Source organism: Myotis myotis, unplaced genomic scaffold (genome assembly GCF_014108235.1).
Source record: "Myotis myotis isolate mMyoMyo1 unplaced genomic scaffold, mMyoMyo1.p scaffold_m19_p_4, whole genome shotgun sequence".
Lineage (NCBI taxonomy): Eukaryota > Metazoa > Chordata > Mammalia > Chiroptera > Vespertilionidae > Myotis > Myotis myotis.
Window position 1 is genome coordinate 45,310,282 of NW_023416346.1, and position 12,254 is coordinate 45,322,535.

At 36.8% G+C, this 12,254-nt stretch overlaps 1 protein-coding gene across 7 annotated transcripts in view; it reads right to left on the reverse strand.

Moving 5' to 3' along the window:
• PLS3 (plastin 3) overlaps window positions 1-12,254 on the reverse strand; it is an 89,362-nt gene that overhangs the window by 26,076 nt on the left and 51,032 nt on the right. For all 7 annotated transcript variants that reach the window (XM_036303947.1, XM_036303950.1, XM_036303951.1 and 4 more), the window contains one exon: window positions 10,966-11,049. In XM_036303947.1, coding sequence (XP_036159840.1) covers window positions 10,966-11,029 — 64 coding nt within the window. In that variant the 5' untranslated portion in view covers window positions 11,030-11,049. The remainder of the gene's footprint in view (window positions 1-10,965; window positions 11,050-12,254) is intronic.

Genomic DNA, 12,254 nt, shown 5'->3' on the forward strand with positions numbered 1-12,254 from the left:
AATTAATGTAAATAAACATCAGTCCAACACAAATATAAAGTCCATAAAAATAATTGCAGCTCTGAGTAATGCAAGTGTCTACCATGACTCTATAAATAACTTTTTTTGTGTGTGCTACTAGAGTTTTAGCAGAGTATATATCTCAGTACTGATGATGCTTAATCTGAAACTGTTAAATGAAAAAGAAAAACCCACAAAAACTGATCAATGACTAAAAGTTTATTTAAAAGGAGAGTGCTAATGTACTGAGGTTTGTGATCACTTGAGCATTTTTTTTTTTTAGTAAAGAAAGTTGGGCAGCCACTATGGAAGACAGTATGGAGTTTCCTCAAAAAGTTAAAAATGGAACTCCCATTTGATCCAGTGATCCCACTTCTAGGAATATATCCCAAGAAGCCAGAAACACCAATCAGAAAGGATATATGCACACCTGTGTTCATAGCAGCACAATTCACCATAGCTAAGATCTGGAAACAGCCTAAGTGCCCATCAGCAGATGAATGGATTAGAAAACTGTGGTACATCTACACAATGGAATACTATGCTGCTGTAAAAAAGAAGGAACTCTTACCATTTGCAACAGCATGGATGGAACTGGAGAGCATTATGCTAAGTGAAATAAGCCAGTCAATGAAAGAAAAATACCACATGATCTCACTCATTTATGGATAATAAAGACCATTATAAACTGATGAGCAAAAATAGATACAGAGGCAGAGCAGGATCGAATAGACTGTCAAACTACAGCGGCAAGGCCGGGGAGGGCTGGGGGAGGTGGGTAAGAGATCAACTGAAGGACTTGTATGCATACATATAAGCATAACCAATGGACACAAGACACTGGGGGGGGGGTAGGGGAAGCTGGGGGAATGTCGGGGGGGGGGAGAAGGAGACATATGTAATACTCTCTGTAATGCTTTAAGCAATACAACAAAATTTAAAAAAAAGAAAGTTGGACTTTCACCAGCAATTTCAAATACCTACTGTTTAACAATGCTTTTTATTTTTTATTTCCCCAGTCATTTTCATGAATTGTATATTGAATTATTATAATAAAAGGAAACAATCTGAATAGAGAAATGCCCCAAGATGATGATGGCATTGTTCAAGACAAGACAATGTTTTGTGAATAGTTAATCTAGTGGTCCATTACTTAAAAACTCTGTACTGGGTACTGTTCTTGGGATTGCAGATACTGCAACCAATGAAAGAAATTCTTGCTGTCAAAGAGCTCACATTCCAATGACAACTAATAAGCAAATATAACATGAGGTATGACTATAAAATATAATGTAATGTAAGTGCTTCGAAGAAAAAATAAAGGAAGGGGTTAGACTGGGTGCTAATTTACTCCCTCTTCCCAGAGGACATTCAGAAACTTCTAGAGACATTTTTGGTCAACACTTTGAGGAAGTTGCATTTGAATGATGACATAGGTGAGGTAAGGGAGCAAATCATGTGGGTATCTGGGGAAAAAGACTGTGGGAAGAGGAAACAGCAAATGTGACGTCTGATGTGGAAGAGTGTCTAGTTTATTTAGGGAACAGAAAAGATCCAGTATGACTTGAGCAGAGTAAGCAAAGGAGAAAGTGAGAGATGAAGTTAGGTAGCTGATCATAAAACTTCTTAAAGGCCATGAAACATAGTTTGGACTTTATCCTAAGTATTATCTCAGTGTACTTCATATTGGCCATTTTTGGCCAATTATTAAAATATTAAATATCCTTTATGAAACCATTTCCCCTGATAAAATTCGATGTTTAGTTTTTTTTTTTAAAAAAATATTTTTATTGATTTCAGAGAGGAAAAGAGAGGGAGAGAGAGAAAGTAACATCAACGATGAGAGAGAAGCATTGATCAGCTAGCTGCCTCCTGCATGCCTACAATGGGGATCGAGCCCACAACCCAAGACATGTGCCCTGACCAGGAATCAAACCGTGACCTCCTAGTTCACAGTCGACACTCAACCACTGAGCCACGCCAGCCGGGCCTATGTTTAGTTTTAATGAAGTATACTCCAGAGTCAAACAAATGTTCATAAAAGTAGATGATAAAATTTTAAATTTATCAGTTAAAATCTCTATGCTTTTAAAACATCATCCCCGGGCAGGGGGTAGGGGGTGGGCTGGAGGGGGTCAATGGGGGAAAAAGGGACATGTGTAATACTTTCAACAATAAATATTTTAAAAACAAACAAATAAACAAAAAAACCCATCATCCCCAAACCACTCAACACTTCTGAAAATCACTTATTTCTTTCAAGGTAATGCTAGGGCACATCTTCACTCTCTTTGATTTGAATTTATAAAGGTCATACATCAAACACTTTATTAGTAAAGTGTTTATATGTAGAAGTCAATCCAGCAACATCTGTAGTCACTAAAAAGAACAAAGTAATCCACAAGGCACTGCGGCAGGATTTTAGCAACTTTGATGAATGAAATGCTTGGGTTTCAATACACCTTTCTCCCATGCATATACTGATGTGTTTCCTCCCATTTCTTTAAAAAGTTAGAACTGAGCTCACTGCAAGTGTGGCACAGTGAGAGATACATAGCATAGCTGGAAGGACACAGCAGAGGGAGTACTGTGATACAGGATCAAATTTCACCTTGGCTACTAGCTTACACAATTTCTCTCTCCAGGTCTTCTCTCTCTAAGGTCTCTTTTTAGCTCTAACACACCCTGACTCTAAATTCAATACACGCAGGACTTCGCAAACCACACTCACACCCCCCCCCACACACATACCTTTTTTAATGAGATAAAATCATAATACATATTAAAAAAATATGGAGTAATATTCTGACCATTACTATACCTCATTATATAAATAAATTTCCCTCATTTTTTCTGACACCTTTATTGAAGGAAGTAGCTTATTCTGTGCAACTATCAAAACTTTGTCCACTTTAGCAATTTCTGATAGAAAATATTGTAAAATGTATTCTATTTTCCTCTGACGTTTGAAATGACATAATCGGAGTTTAATTTAATCTCCAGTTTATACCTAGCATATAACAGGTACTTAACTGTCCTTGTATTCTCAGAGATATAATAAAAGTAGAAGGTAGAGATGCTTTAAAATAAATATTGGAGAACTATAATGAATTCAAAGCTACCTGAGAGTCTAGTCTATCTGGCAGTTTATTCGCAATAGAGTTGTAGGCAAAGGGGAGAACTACCACTTGGGTGAGCCCCCTCTGAAATAACCTCTCATGAGCATTAATTAGAAGCTCACTGATGTGATTAAAAGATGCCAGGAAGTAGCCACCCTAAAATATAACTAACATAAAATAACCACATGTGGAAACTCCATTTCAAAGTAAGAGTAGTAATAACAGATGCTTTAGTAACTGACAGGAACATTTTAAAGGGGGAGGTTGGAGGAACAAGAATTGTCATTTCATGACAATCCTATTAGGTTGCAACCCCTTCTTAATCTTTTTTTTATCTCCCACCCCAATATGTGGCACAATACCTTGCATATAATAAGCAATGGAAAAAAATGATTTCTGTAGAATCATTGATTCCTAAGTAATTAACCAGGAAAAGAATGCTCTAATCTAATGAGCATTTTAAAAACAAAATTAAACAACAATGACAAAAAAACAAAAAAGAAATAGCACTACCAGACTGAATGGCAATAACGACAGAAATATCCCTTAAATAACATTCAATCTCATTTACTTTGTTCTAATCCTGTCCCCACCCAGAAGCCTTCAGATCTGTAATTTGGTTTTCTAAGTGAACACACCCACTGAGGAGTACTGAAGTAGACAACCAGTGATGGTTGTCAGGTTCAGGACCTCTCTTGTTCTAAATGTAGAAACCTGCTTTACTGTATTAAGGAAGACAATGGACACTTGTTTAGCATGAGCGAACCTCCAGAGCAAATTGAGTACCTACTCTGTGGCAGGCACTGGGCTACATACCAGATACAGAAATTAATCAGACAGAACATCCTGGTTTGTACTTGGAACTGTGGCTTTAAAATCCTTGCAAAACTTTTGAGTCACTTAGAATATCTACCCTATATCTTTGCTGAGATGGGAGAAGAGTCACTGAACATGTGTCATTTAGTTTTACATATTTTAAAAGCTTCACCTATTTTATCAGTATATCTAGCTTTTACTACCTCCTGTGATCAAAGGCATTTTTTTCTGTTCATATTTTATTCTTTTTTTTTAATGGAAGCTATTTGTGGACATTGGTTAATAAAATAATATAGGTTTCAAGTGTACATTTCTATGATACATGATCTATATATTGCACTGTGTGCTTAGAATTCTTAAATCACATCTTTTGAAGAAAACAATTTCAATTTCAATAAGAAGGCAGAGGAAGTCTAAAAAGGCAGCTTGCAATTAATTTTACAACATATCCCAGCTGCTAAAGTACTTGAAAGACAAAATTGGGTGCAATTATTTTTAAAGAGTTTTATGCTAATTTATGCTAATCCCCAGCCAACACACACACACACACACACACACACACACACACACACCCTTAAACAATATCAGAGATGTAACATGCTGTACTTTGAAAGGGCAGGAAATGAGATAGAACAGTGGCATTTTAGAAAGCTCCCATCATCAGTGACATTATTAAGCAGGAGCTCAGAACTAAGTTTGATGGTGAACTTTTCCTTTTCTGGGTTTGACATAAACGTAAGATTTAATAATAACCTGACCCAAAATACACAGACCTAGACTGAAAACAGTTTTAACAACTAAAAACTAAAATCACAACTGCCTGGCATAATGGCATCCTTGATGTTCTCATTCAAGGTGTAAGTACTCTGGAACCCTTTTCTGACACATTTCCCACTTCTTCACTAACTATACATTGGCATGGGGTCAGACAGGTTCTGCATTTTGAAGACTTCTGTTCCAGCAACATATAGTCAACCACCCGATAAAGTAGATATTATCATATGACCTATATCGCCTAGAGTATTCTCAATGTTTCTGTAAGCATATGTCTCAACTTGTTGGTCCAGAAAATTTGGACAGTATGGATACACTTTAATGGGAAGCAGGAAAGAAGAAACTCCACCTACCCACTGACCTAAGTTCTCACAGAGAGTAGAGCTAAATTTCAATAAACTGACCAAGTGTTCTGATTTTTTAAAAAATATATTTTACTGATTTTCCACAGAGAGGAAGGGAGGATAGAGAGCTAGAAACACTGATGAGAGAGAAACATCAATCAGCTGCCTCCCGCACACCCCCTACTGGGGATGTGCCAGCAAACAAGGTACATGCCCTTGACCGGAATCGAATCTGGGACCCTTCAGTCCGCAGGCCTTCGCTCTATCCACTGAGCCAAACCAGCCAGGGCAAGTGTTCTGATTTTTAAAGAAAAATCACTAAACTTAAAAAATAATCCCTAAGAGGCCCCCATGCAGCACCAGAAAGGCTCATCTTTCACGCAGGCTACTGAATTATCAGGAAGGAACCAACTGTTTGTAACAACAGATTCTCTCTGTGTGCCTCCTCTCTCTTTCGTGACACATGTAGGTTCACATCTGCATTCTGTTTGAAAAGAAACCTCATTATGCTCTTCTACCAAGTATTATTTTCAATGCCAGCTAACTCTCCCAACACCCTCCCCCAAGTAACCTTAAAGTAAATAAACTTATTATGCAGCCATGTTCCTGCAGAAGTTTGAATCACACCAAGAATGCATATCCTTAAAAGGAAATGTTTTCCCTCCCCTTGCATCCTGTTATTTAAGCTATTTTAAGTACTTGTCTGGAGAAAGCTGAGCCAGAATTCAAGTGGTTTTGATTTTAGCTGCTGTTTTACACTGCCCATGTTCAGGTGGTATGTGGAGCAATCTATCACTTCAGACGCATCTTTTGGGGTGCTACTTCGTCTTATAAACCTGACAGTAAGAAAGACTGGGATTTCCTTTGACCCCCAAGTTGTGTGTGTGTGTGTGTGTGTGTGTGTGTGTGTTTCTTTAACCATCCTTGACTCTGTCTAAATCTAGCATCTTTCTTTGTAAAGAGGATGCATATGTGGGTCCTCATCTGCCACACAGATGCAACCTCTTTACTAACCCACCCTGGACAGTGCTCTTTAGGACTTAAAGAAGAAAACCAATCAAGTGCAGATGCACTTCCTTTCCGAAAAGCTTGGTCTAAAAGTTCCATTTAGTTTAACCAATATATTCCACAAAATTTTTGCACTAAAAAAGACAAAAGGAATGTAACAATAATGGATTTACACACATACACACGTGACCTTACATGTCCATGAAAGCACACAATATGTTCATTTAAAATACTCAGCCAAAAGACTTGTGCAGAAGAATTTAGATTATATTCCACCCTAAAATCTAAGCAGTAAAGTCAAGCTTTCATTGGCATTAAAACTTTAGAAAAGGCAGCTGCTAAACATCTCCAGATGCTTAGCTGAACATGAATTTTGCCTTTCCCAGCTTATACCTTTTGAGGTAGCTCAGTTTAGCAAATATATGAGGTAGTTTAATGCGTCCCAGCTAAAGGTAGAATGAAGGTTCCTACCCAAGAGTTCATACTAATAGTGGATCCCCTAAGGTGGAGGTCAAGTACAGCTGAAGGCTGAGCAAGGTTAGAGAGCTGAGACAGACAATCAAAAGTGTTGTCTAGCAATTCTTTTCCAACTCAAAATTTCTAGCAGGACCATCATTTTCCACTTGCTGCCATTCTCCCACCTTAAAAACACATACTAGTTCACAGCTACACACATGCTCTCATGAGCGCATTCTCACACACATGTGCTCCTGCTCTCCCCCCCCCCCCGCATACTCACACACCTTTTTAGCATTTGCAGAATTTTTATTGTCTTTGATGACTTTTTTTTACACACTTTTATTCTATCTTCCATACCGTCAAAACATGGTTTTTCAAACGATTCTAAGACCTCCATTTCTAATATTCCATCTGTAATTAACCAGATGGCACCGTGAAAGAGTACTGGCCAGTTTATTTCTTTGGTTGGGCTATAGTTTTATTTTTTAAGTCATAATTAAACAAATATGCACTGATGTAGTTTTATTGAATACTAAAAGTAAATCAAACTAAACCACCATGTTTTTTTGTGGCATCACCCTGATGTGGTTTTTATATACTAGAGAATATCAAGTAACTTGAAACAACTCAACTTCCTGAGATGAGAAAATCTGCTATAGCTACAACCACCATAACCAACATTTCTTGGCTTAGTTTGGTGGGCAACCTCAAAGCAATATACCCATACTATTCCTAGTCACTTAAGAAACCCCATTATTCTTTTATTTCAAAACTGCTGAATTCATTTTTTTTAAAAGCACAGTAGCTAGTGATTGCTTAGGAGAGAAAAAGTCAGATGTAAGTGTTTGCAGGATTAAAGGCCAATCAGAAAAGACTTACATTCCATAAATTGATCTTTATTCCAAGTAATCATCCAAATGATCTAGCAAAATCAGAATGTAAAAGACATTCTAGTTGGTAAATATTAACTTCCTAAGTGTTCTGAAAGTTTTAAATTATTCTTCTTTAGGAAGAACTTATGCAGCATTGCAGCATTTCAATTCAAACAGAAACATAATGAAGTAGGAACAAAGTGAGAGCCAAGGCTTCTGCCATCCCAGTGGGAAATACTGGAAACAAATGTTGAGAAAATTTAAATAATGAAATGAAAATATACTGCTGGGAGCTTAACACTAAGCAGGTGCAGAAAGTGAGTGAAAGGAGAACTTTAAACCCTAATACTCTATTTATTGCTAGTAAAGAGTTTCAAAGCACTATTAGTTGATTGAACAAAACACATGACTAGTGGTAATAATTACAGAGATTTTCCCCACACACTATGATTTTGCTGAATTTCTAAAGAGGAAAATCAAAGCTATTTTTGTTAATAGATGGGAAAAATCGTATAATGATTTCCATATTTTGTCACAAATGAACTGAGATCAAGTAATCCTCACTACTCCCAAAATAATAATTGTCCTTGACAGGAAAATAAGTTATGGAGCTTGTTTTTGACATCAGGTTTCCCTGGCCAGAGTGGCTCAGTTGGTTGAGCATCGTCCCGGGCTCCAAGCAAACCAGGTCGGGGCACATGCCCAGGTGCTTGTGGGTGGCGACCAAAGGATGTTTCTCTCTCACACTGATGTATCCCTCTCTCCCTTTCCCTTCCTCTAAAGGGGAGAAAATGGGGGACATCTCTAATACTCTCAACAATAAAATAAATTTAAAAAATAAAGTGCTTAAAAGAATAAAAAATATTTTAAAAAATCAAGTTTTCCTGAATGAAGAAAAAAATAAAAGGATTTCCATAACAACTTTGACAATTGCTGAGGGCTCCGTAACTAACAACAACTAAAAACTACAAAGATTTTAAAAGAAAATCAAAAGATTCAGCTGGGTCTTTAAACACTTTTCTCAAAGACTACACATAAGCCTTTATTATGCTGAAAAAATATATAAGTTTTATGTGCTATAATGTAGTGGCCAAAACCTTTAGTAATAAATTCCACCATGATGAAAATCTTCATAATAAAGGGCCCCTTTGGGTTTATAGTTGATAATGACAAAGTCCTACTACATGAAAAGACTATATACAATTCCTTGGGATTCAATCAATTAAATATTTATTGAGAACCTAACATGTGTGTAACACTGAACTAGATACTGAGTGGGGGAATACAAAATAATAAAATGCAAAACAGGAAGAAATTTTGGACTCCAGAATTCCTAAGTACAGCATATCTATACTAATAAAAGGGTAATATACTAATTATACCAGACATCTCTGGACGTCCATCTGGACAAAGCCATGGTGGCAGGGCTGAGGTAGAGGCAGTTAGGGGCGATCAGGCTGGCAGGGGAGAGCAGTTAGGGCGATCAGGCCGGCAGGCAGGTGAGGGGTTAGGAGCCAGCGGTCCCAGATTGTGAGAGGGATGTCCAACTCCCGGTTTAGGCCCAATCCCTGAACCGGCAGTTGGACACCCCTGAGGGGTCCTGGAATGGAGAGGGTGCAGGTCGGGCTGAGGGACCTCCCCCCCCACCCCCCGCACGAATTTCGTGCACCGGGTCTCTAGTAAGAGTAATAAGAGTCTGCATACATTAGGAATATGTATATGCCTGGTAGGGACTCCAATAAGCCATATGGTCCAATCTCTTGCCTTTGGGAAGCTGTTTGCCAACCCTAAATCCTCCAAAATATAACATTAAGACAGCAGTTCCAACAATGAGCCTTTCTTGTAGTCCAAGCTCTAATTGATCCCTCACTTAGTACAATTAACCCTGTTTCCTCCATGGAGGTAATTGGTCAACCCTCTTTATATCATTAAGCTTTTAAGGAACAATTAAGATCTTTTACTGATAAAAGGTATTCCAGCTCCATCAGGTAAACATATTTAATTTATCTTTAAGTTTTAAAAAATATTGTTCACAGAAATATTTCTGTACATGAGAAAAAGGCCTGTATTCAACAGTAAACATTTATTTGAGGCAGCAAGGCCTTGAAGAATAAAAAATAGCACTAATAAGTCATGGTCCCTACCCCAAAATTCTATTCATAAAGAAACAAATTAGGCTGTCCCCAACACTGAAAGATGAATTTGAAAAAAACTAAGTTCAAATGAAATATAATCCTAAAACAATAAGGTGATTTCTATAGAATAATGAGATTTTAAAAATCTTGCAGCCAAGAATTTACCTGCTGGGTTTTCATAACCAGTCTAATATCAGATTGGGTAGTAGTCTTACAGTAAATGGTATCTATGGCTGATTTTGTTTTCATACACACACACACACACACACACACACAAATCATGTTAGATTCTGGACAATTTAATCTTTTCTAGTTAGAATTCTGATGGGATTATGAATAGTCACTCTGGCTGGTGCTCATTATTCTTCCCAAGGCATGCCATCCTATATAATAAAAGGCTAATATGCAAATTGTCTCCTTGGGAGTTGGACTGACTGGGAGTTTGACCGCTTGCTATGACGTGCGCATACCACCATGGGGCAGCGTGTAACAAAGGAAGGCCCCAGCCGGCAGCTGGAAGGCCCCGATAGACCCTGATTGCCGGCCAGGCCTAGGGACCCTACCCATGCATGAATTTCATGCACCGGGCCTCTAGTTAATAATAAATGCCTTCATAGAAAATATTGATCAAAAATGTACTTTTCACTAATGGGATTTCCTGCATAGGTCAAGACTAGATTCTGTTTTAAACAACAAATCACTATAATCTAACTTTATAGACTTTAATCAAGGAGATACCAAGTAGTAATAGTTTACTTCTCTAAGCACACATTGACTCATCAATAGTCAGCTCTTACCATTTTCTCATTATCTCTACTGACTTGACCTGAGCACTGAGATTTGCATGTAAATACTATATATAAACTGCTTCCATAGCTGCAAAATTCTAAGACTTGCTATATGATGTTAAAGTATGATAAACCAGATGGTATATTATACCTTCCCATCCTATATTGATGCTATAATTTAATGTGAAGGTAGAACAGTCTACATTATGCAAAGGCACTGAAGATACATGAAAAAAGCAAGAAAGCCAAGCTAATTAGGGAAAGGCAAAGCAGCATCTGATGATCCTTTAACATTTTCAGGGGTCACACATCCCTTTGAGAATATCGTAAAAGCTCCAAATCTTCTCCTCAGAAAAATGATTCACCAAATATGATAACACCAAAAAATTTGTTTAAAATTTCAGGAGCCACGACAGCCCTAATTAAGGACTGGGATCCTGAACCAAAAACCTTTGGTCATGTTAGATAGATAGTAGATATAATTATAAATAATAAAGTTTAAGTGTGGCTTTTAAAACTTTATCCCATCGATTTTAGCTATCTTGCCCTAAGGTTTAAAATTAACCACTCATATAATTTTTTAGAGAAATAACTTTAATTAGGGCCAATAAAGACTGCTTTACTATAGTTATACTATAAAAAATACTTACCAACTTTTGCAAAGGCCTCTTTGAGTTCGTCAAGCTCATCTTTGGAAATCTGAGTGGTAGCCATCTCATCTATTTAAAGAAGTCCTAAAGAGAAACACAAAAGGTTTCAGACTTTAAAAACTTTGTGATAAATATATTATAAGTACTCTTGTGAAATTCTCATCTTTGCAATAATTTAAACAGAAAACCAATACCATCTGAATAGATTCCCATATTAGTAGCTGTAGCCAAGCTAAAGCAAACAAATAAATGAGAAGTTGATCATTTACCAAAAGTTACTAAAAAAATATTTCCAAAACTAAAAGTCAAAATTACATGACCAAAGATTCATGGAAAATAGAACTTTTCCAATGATCCATTTATTTTTTAATTTATTTTACTGTTTCTTTCCATTTTCCAGCTTTATTGAGATATAATTGGCATATAATGTGTAAATTTAAGGTGTAGAACTTGGTAATTTGATATATGCATACATTGTGCAATGATTAGCACAGTAGGGTTAATTAGCATGTCCTTCACCTTATAGTTACCATTTTTCCATCAAGCTGCTTTAACATTGATGTTTAAATAGCACAAATTACATTTGGCCTTGATATAGAAATACACATGTGCTAATAAACAAATCTTTATGCACATATCATTTGAGTTTACCCACTTTCTGATTTGGCTAATAATTTTACATATTTCACCAATAGAGCAGGGGTTGGCAAACTCTGGCCTTTGGGCCAAATCTGGGCTGAGTATAGATAAACAAACATTTGCAGTCAATTTTGATGATAAGGCCCATTAACTTTGAACCCCAGTTAAGTGAAATGTTATCTCCCACAAATTCCATTCTTTTCATCAGTAGACCTGAATTACTTTAAAAAATGTACTCGATTATTATATTTTAAATTTCACCAGTAAAATTTTGTGTAAACAATGTTATATCCTTGATATCAATAGTATAATATTCTTGATTTTGCCTCTTGGCTCACAATATTTATGATCTGAACCTTTGCAGAAAAATTACAATACATAAAGGGGGTGTGTACCACAAGGTTAATCCCCAAATACAAACCTATTAACAATTTTTAGAGACAAGGCAATGAAAACAATTGTGTGTTGCTTTTTTGCCTCTCTTTTTTTCCTCTTTAATCTTTTTAAGGACTTTTACTTTTTAGAACAGCTTTAGGTTCATAGCAAAATTGAACAAAGTAGAGTTCGGTTCTTATGTAGCTTTTTGCCCTCATACACAAGTCTCTTCCATTATCGACATCCTGCACCAGACTGGTACGTTTGTTACAACC